An 8,309-nucleotide genomic window follows, 5' to 3' on the forward strand; every position below is an offset into this window, starting at 1 on the left:
GATACAAGAAGGACTTGCATCTTTTATTGGAACTTATCAAACTAATTTTTCTTCATTGTATTTTACTGCCAAGTAGTGTATATTCATACTATTTTATTAGCACAAAATGCTTATCTGCTTATTAGAAATAAGTCCGAAAGACATGGCTCTATTTCTACTAAATGGACAGAAATACTAGAAGATTGTTTTACAGAATCACAGAATCTTTCAGGTTGGAAGGGACCTCTTGAGATCTAGCACAACCTCCCTGCTCAAGCAAGGTCAGGTAGAGCAGACTGCCCACAACTGTGTCCAGCAGACTGGAGACTTCACAATCTCTCTGGGTAACCTGTTCCAGTGCTCGGTCAACCTCACAGTAAAGAAGTGTCTTTCCATATTCAGATGGCATTTCATGTGTTTTAATGTGTGCCCATTGCCTCTTGTCTTGAGCAGGTGCACCACTGAGAAGAGTCTGGTTCCCACTTCTTCATTCCCTCCCATCAGGTGTTTACATACCTTGATAAGATCCCCCAAGCCTTCTCTTCTCCAGGCTAAACAGTCCCAGCTCTCAACCTTTCCTCATATGTCAGATGCTCCAGTCCCTTAATCATCTTTATGGCCCTGCACTGGGCTCACTCCAGTTGCTCCACATCTCTCTTGTACTAGGGAGCCCAGGACTGGACACAGAACTCCAGGTGTGGCCTCAGCAGTGCTGAATTAGAGGGGAAGGATCACCTCACTTGACTTGCTGGCAATGCTCTGCCTAATGCAGCCCAGGATGCTGCTGACTGTCTTTGCCCTGAGGGTACATTTCTGGCCTGTGGTCAGCTTGCTGTCTACCAGGGCCCTCAGGGCCTCCTCTGCAGGGTTGTTTCCCAGCCAGTCAGCTTCCAGCATGTACTGGTGCCTGGAGTTATTCCACCCCAGATGCAGGACTTTGCATTTCCCTTTGTTGAACTTCATGAGATTCCTCTCAGCCCATTTTTCCAGCCTGTTGAGGTCCCTCTAAACGGCAGCACAACCATCTGCTCTATCAGCCACTTCTCACAGTTTTGTGCCAGCTGCAAACTTGCTGAGGATGGACTCTGTCCCAGCATCCAGTTCATTAATGAAGATACTGAACAGTATCAGCCCCGGTATCAACCCCTGGGGTACACCACTAGTGACTTGTCTCCAACTGGACTTAGCACACTGATCACAGTCCTCTGGGCCCAACTGTTCAGCCAGTTTTCAGTCCACCTCACTTTCCACTTACTTAACCTGTACTTTGTTAGCTCCCATAACATAATCTAGCTTGTTATGGGAGACAGTATCAAAAGCCTTACTAAAGTCACAATAAACAGCATCCACAGCATTCACCTCATTCACCAAGCCAGTCATCTCATTGTAGAAGGCTATCAGGTTGGTTGAAGATGAATTCCCCTTCATAAATCCATGCTGACTACTACCAATCACCTTCTTGTCCTTCATGTGTTTGGAAATGGCTTCCAGGAGGATTTTCTTCATCACCCTCCCAGGGACTGAGGTGAGGTTGACCAACCTGTAGTTCCCCGATCCTCCTTCTTGGAAACAGGAGTGACATTTGCTATCTTCCATTCCTCAGGAACCTCTCCCAGTCACCATGATCTTTCAAAGATAATTGAGAGTAGTCTCATAATGACATCAGGCAGCTCCCTCAGCATTTGTGGGTGCAACCCATCAGGCACCACAGACTTGTATGTCCAGTTTGTTTAAGTGGTCCCTAACCTGGTCCTCCTCCACCAAAGGTAAGCCTTCCTTGCTCAACTTTCCCTCTGGTCTCAAGCATGAGACTCCTGAAGGCTGGTCTTACCAGTGAAGACTGAGGCAAAAAAGTTATTGAGTACCTTGGCCTTTTCCATGTGATTTGTTCCCATTCAGCAGCAGTCTTATGTTTTCCTTAGTCATCCTTTTGCTGTTTAGGTACTTGTAGAATCCTTTCTTGTTGCCCTTCAGGTCCCTTGCCAGACTCAACTCCAGGCCAGCCTTGGCTTCCCTAACCCCTATCGTTGCAAGATCAAACAGCAACTCTATACTCTTCTTGTGTTACCAATCCCTGCTTCTACCTCATATATGCTTCCGTTTTATGTCCAAGTTCAATAAGAAGCTCCTTGTTCATCCATGCTGGCCTCCTGCTGTCCTTGCTTGCTTTGCTACTTGGGATGGAACTTTGTTGAGCTTGGACAAGGTGATCCTTGAATACCAATGGGCTCTCCTGGATGCCTCTCTTCTCCAGTGCTATCTCTCATAGGATTCTTCCAAGCAGATATCTGAAGAGGTTGAAGTCTGCTGTCCTGAAGTCCAGGGTTGTAATCCTGCTTTTTGATCCTCCACTTAGGATCCTAAACTCCACCATCTCAGCTAAATAAACCAATAACAATAATTATATTGTAGCTCCCAAGTTGTTCAAGACTGCAATTTTTCTGAGGATTTCCAGATTAACCTCTACTACCATTCAGCCTTTGGTTTCTGCAATTCCTCATGTGAAAAGCAACAGACAACCACAAATTTTGGAAGCGACTTAGCCACTCCAATTCCAATGGAGATAGCTGCAAACAGTTTGGGGTCCAGCAGCATAAACCTAATATCCACTGTCCAAATCAGTCACCGAATTAATCTCTTTCTCTGAATAAAAAAAAAAATTAAATTCAAGCAAAGACAGTTTACTGCTTTCTCCTACCCTCCTTTTATTAATACTTGCAAGGAGACTGTACTTTTCTTACACCGTTAGCAAACCTTATCTATCACAAACAATTGCACTGAAGTTCTTCCACGCTCAGGGACAGGCTAAATATCCAGATATTTTGAAAGTAGCCACTGAAGGGCACTGATTAAGAAAAGACTTACATTTTTCTCTTCTCTGAATTAGTTTTTCCCAAAATCCACAATTAGAATTTTATAGTCTCTTCACTGTGGAAAGCAAAATACTTGAAAGTAACCAGCATAATCCTCTCACAGGAAGTAAAGCCTTTCGGACAAGAAATCTCAGATAAAGCTGTATTACCCTGGTGCTTTTTTGATAAAAAAATACAAAATTCCATTACCATTAGCTGTTTGCAGCCTTTTAAAGGTATACCCATTGATCTTAACAGGTGATGGCCAAGATACTTCACAGGAAAAAATAACCCTAACAAATAATACCCCTCTGGTCTGTTTCTTCTGTCTCCACCTGTCATTCTAAGAAAGTTACTTAGATAAGGTAACAAGCGAGAAGCAAAACACAAAGGCAGCAGAATTGAATAAAAGTCTTCCTTTCCCCCCAAAAGTACTTAAGTTACCTTTTCAGCATAATGAAGAAAAACTTTTCCAAAAACATGCATCAGATTATTTATAAATCCAGTTTATTATCCTTGTCTATCTCCATACTTGATTACGTTCAACTCTTCAGTTTCCTTCTTCCAAATCCAAGGATACAGGAAAGTTCTGTATCAAGAAATTGATACAGAAACTCCTGCATCAAGAAATTTATATCCTTGCCCTAATACACAGTAGCATAATCACACGCTCTTCTGTTGCGCAGGCTTCCAACGTTATCTTTAAATTACCCTGCAATGAATATGCGCCGATGTCTCACCTCTGAATAGAAAGGAACAGTTTTCTTAAGGCCTTAATGTCTAAGAAAGTATTTTATTTCTCTTCCATCTTCTACAATGCAAACTAAATTAACAAATTCCAAGAGCCATTTTGTCTATAAATAGCTCTAAGAATTCAGGAATATTTTTTTTGCCCACATTACAAAAACAATTAGAAATCCCACCCTGACGTTCAAGCAATAATGAAAACATTTCATCCATCACTGGTTCAAAAATAAGCTAATACAAGTCTTGAGCTGTCACATTCGTTAACTAAATAATCATGTAAAAATGAGAACTCTATTTCATTCCTCTCATTCATATTTTCCAGCTCTACTCTTCAAAAATGCTGTTGCTTAAGCCCAGCAATAATCTGCCTCCTAACAAGAACACAGAAATAGCTGGCATTTCAGTTATCTTCAGAACAGACTCAAGTTAGAGGGCAGAAATTAGCTTTTTTCTTCCCCCCCCCAATTCTTTAACATATAAGAATCCCCTCTAGTATTTTCTTATTCAACAGAATTGGCTAAAATACTGATTCCTTCAGCAGGTATCACCCTACAGTTGAAAGAAAGTAATCATCACTTGCCCCAGGAACCACTGCCTGTATGATGTTTTCACTGACATAAGCCTTCTTCCATGAAAAGCTCGTATTAATAGGGGTAAAAGAGGTTTTATGTTTTTCAAAGCCCTAAGCAAAGACAGACCAACTTGATCTGTAACATCAGAAGAGAGGAGTAGTCCACCTTTTCTCTTAGGAAAAGTTAGCCAGATCTTATTCTGAGTGTCTAGGCAATACTACACACAAAATGGTCTTGAACTGCAAAACTGAATGCCTTTTAGTTCAGCAATATATTTCTTGAGCACATTCTTGAGTGTCTTCAGGTTACAGAGTTATTAAAATATTCTGAACACACAGAGAACCAAGTACACTGGTGCTTCTTCCGTGTTCTCAGCTTCCACAGAATATGGGTGGGGTTTGGGATTTTGGGGTTGGGGGAGGGGGACATTGGTTGCTTTTTGGTTTGTCTGGGGTTTTTTTTAAGACGTCAAAAAGAACTACCCGTGATATTTTAACGTGGCCTCTTTCCAGGTTGATAATCTTTATTTAATCAGTGAACATTACCTTCTTTGTTACCTATCTAAGACTTTAAATACAAGAATAAATATGAATGCATTAATTGTAAGTCTGATTCTCTCTGCGGAAAATGCACTTCATTCTGCTTGTTTCTGTATGACAAAAAGTCCGTATTTCTTTTTCAACTATTTCACTTTTACCTTTTCCACATTTCTAATATTTGACTAACCTGAAATTTCACTGAGGCAAACAGTGATTTGCTACATTATCTCAGGGTATAGAGTTTTACAATAAAGTCTAGAGAAGAGTAAAATATAATTCAAGGAAGAATTACAGGAAGAACCATTGAGAGGATTTAAGCAACTTTACACAGTAGCTGTGAAATTTCCCAAGTTGTACTGAGCTTTGCACAAAGCTTCATCAATTAAAAAAAAAAAAAAAATCAAGACTGAAATGGTGATGTGTCATCAGTGGAAAAAAAAAAATTTTACACTCTCTACTTCCTTATGATGTTGTGCCCAGGTAGGACAGAATCAGCTCCATACCACAGTGCTATCACGACAACAGGAAAGCCTCCTTTGGACTATTCCACACATCTCCACAGTAGTACAATTTAAAACAAACAAGAATAAAACAAACAAATTCACTGCTGTCAAAACAGACTTTATAGTAACAAGAATATAATCTAGTACTGACATTAAAAGAGGACTTCTTATTTCCTCCAAAGGCAGAAATATGAGCAAAAAGGTCACAGGGTAGATTCTGTGTAAAGTGACCGACAGCAATGCAGCCACCTCTCAAATCCACGAGCGACCTTGACCTTATAGTGACAAGCACTTTAAAAGGATAGTAGTTTTATCTGCTAAGTCTCTTCACGCAGAATTACCGTGGGCACTACACTAAACACAATACAGTGGTTTGTTCAGTTCATAAACGTCATGAGTTTCTAATGCTTCGCATTGCATTGCACACTTGATTGCTATATTTCAATGCAACACTACTAAATTATACAGAGTTTTAGGCACAAACCCTATCACACATTTCAACAGCCCACAGCATAGTGACAGCATTCAAACAAGGTAAATATTTAATCAAGCAAGTGCACTACTTCTGCAATGCAAGAAATTCTTGCATTACAGAGTTTTACTCACTATCCAGCACTTTGACAGTAACGCACATTTTCAGTCATAAAACAAACATTTAAAGATTAAAATCTATCTTCACATACAAACACCTAATTATTACCAACTTTGAAAGAATGATATATACACACATATGTATGGGCACTACTGTGCTCAAAAGTGTGCAGTTTCTGAATCCATTTTTTCCTAAGATACGAGTAATAAAAATACAATTAAAGCTGCTTATTTTGCTATGAAATTTCTCTGTACTTAGCAAAGCAAATAAAGAACAAGGAGAACAAATTGTTCTCAGGTGCTAAAGAAGAGTAAGCTACCATTTGTCTGAAACAAAATACATTATTAGCAAGTGGACTTACAATGACAGTTGTAATCTTTCAGAACCTTTATCCTCCAAGTCATTTTAAAAACATCCAGTTTTAAAATAAATCTTCATTAAAAGATTCATGTATATTTCCCTCTCAACACTTAAAAGCAGATAAAACAAAACTGTACTAGAAAGAGGCATTACCATTACCTAGCAAGAACATCTCTTTCCACTCAAAAAAAAGTATTATTTAGAGAGCATTTTAAGAAAATCTTATGTTTTAATAACTTTCATGCTTGCATACTTTAAGGAAAACATTTAGATAAACTTTGTGTTACTTAATTCAGAGAAAATAAAATATCTGTTGAATAATAGTGTCAGTAAAAATACTTTCATTTATGTACACTTACTGCAATCTCTCTACAGGCCGACATGGATATCCCTGTACCTTCAATCTGCTTCAGTGCATACTCCTTTTCATCTTTTCTGTACACAAAAAAAGAGAGGAATATTTTTAGCTCTGACTTATATTACACCAATCAATACAAGTATAATGGTTTATTTTAATTTAGTACGGATTACAAAGCCAAAAAGCCAATCTGTTTTTATGCATAAATTACACTTAGATATTAAAAGTAGGTTTCCTTCTCACACAGACTTAAATTCCAAACCCCTGCATAAAGAAACTTTGTTAACCTATATCCATTTCTCTCTGAAACCATATAGATAACTGCAAATACATCTACAGAGAATTTTGGAGGACACTTTTCCTGAAATTCCAGGATACTGTCTACTACCATGAAAAAGCAGTAGAGTTGTATCGTACCCCATGCCTGGAAAACTCTCCTGGATATACCTAGGAACCGCAAGGATCTCACTTGATTTTACAAGCTGCTATCAATTCACTTTTACTTCTGAAATACTATTATGTTTTAAACTAATTATTCTTATTGAAAGAACACGAATTTCACCAGGCAAGTTTGTGTTTGCCGGAGCACGAGCACAGAACTCTCTTTGAATGCTGGCTACTGGCAGAACCCTACATGGTATGTGAAACTCTGTGCTCTGAAGTACAAAGCCGAAACACAGATTATCCTTTTAAATAATCACAGTTTAAAGTGATTTAGAGGGAAAACCAACAGAACAAGAAAATGAAGTAGCATCTCAAAGCCCTTGCAATACAACACAACCAGCTTACTGCCTATGGTAAGGTTTTACAGGATTCGGCTGTCATCAATAGATGTTGATAAGCACCGATACCCACAGTGCTGATGTACTTCTGCAGACTCACCAGTTACAATTCAACAACCCACTAACCCCATCTAAATTCCCTATGGCATTTCTAGTAGACTTCAGTTTCCCCTTTGTCCAGTTCCAAACCGTTTCGTTTTGCTATGCTGAAAAATCAACTTGAATTAGCTTCAGCCTCTCTTACTGTTAACTAGAAGTCTGTGTCCTGCCCAGCTCCAGCCTCTTTGCCATCCCCATCGCTGAAATTCAGGGGATGAGAAGCGGCTGAGTGGAGGAATGTGGGGAGGGGATGAGACTGACCAGAAATTATAACTGCCTACACGTATTAGTAACTGCAGGTGATCATTTTTCTCAGTAATTTTCAGTAGCAGTTAAACCCACAATGCATATCTATAGTTAACATTGTGCTTGGCTTCCATTTCACACTAGGTTTTTTGAAGCAAAAATATGACAAGAAAAATTCCAGATGTATTCTGACTACACATGAAAATTCAGTACACTGCAAGTTTTGCAAAAAGTAAATCCACCTTTGAAGTAGGAGTCACTCAGCAGCTGCTCCAGCTAGGAAACCTGAGTTCTGGTGCTGCACCTTAGCTCAGAAATGTTTGAGAGAGGAATAACAACTAAGCACTTACATGAAGTCTTTGGAAATATTTGAAAAGATATTCCCTTCAAATTAAAAAACAGATAAATTCAGTTGTAATGGAATTACAGTCTGCTTTATTTCAAGCAGGGTGTTTCCGTGTGTTTGGGATTTGGTGCAACACTGATCTCTAAGGAAGCAAGACCAAGCATGTTAGGCTACAGGCTTGAAGGGCCTCTTTCTCCAGATAGATTTGGAGTAACGGAAGATCCTTCTGCAGCTGAAACTAAAGAAATGGGTTACTTTGAGGTGACCTAAATGATTTTGGAACTGCCAAAGAGAGAAATACATTCTCGTTCTGCACAGATTTTCCATAGAGAAG

The 8,309-nt window shown here is 39.2% G+C and overlaps 1 protein-coding gene across 1 annotated transcript in view; it reads right to left on the bottom strand.

The window, feature by feature from the left end:
* The window catches only part of CDK19 (cyclin-dependent kinase 19), a 122,385-nt gene extending 115,461 nt beyond the window's left edge, over nt 1–6,924 (bottom strand). The window contains exons 1-2 of the mRNA XM_009326433.1: nt 6,920–6,924; nt 6,504–6,579 (exon numbers count right to left, since the gene is read on the bottom strand). Coding sequence (XP_009324708.1) covers nt 6,504–6,579; nt 6,920–6,924 — 81 coding nt within the window. The remainder of the gene's footprint in view (nt 1–6,503; nt 6,580–6,919) is intronic.
* Between the last annotated feature and the right edge of the window lie 1,385 nt (nt 6,925–8,309).

This window comes from Pygoscelis adeliae, unplaced genomic scaffold (assembly GCF_000699105.1).
Source record: "Pygoscelis adeliae isolate BGI_AS28 unplaced genomic scaffold, ASM69910v1 Scaffold206, whole genome shotgun sequence".
Classification (NCBI taxonomy): Eukaryota; Metazoa; Chordata; class Aves; order Sphenisciformes; family Spheniscidae; genus Pygoscelis; species Pygoscelis adeliae.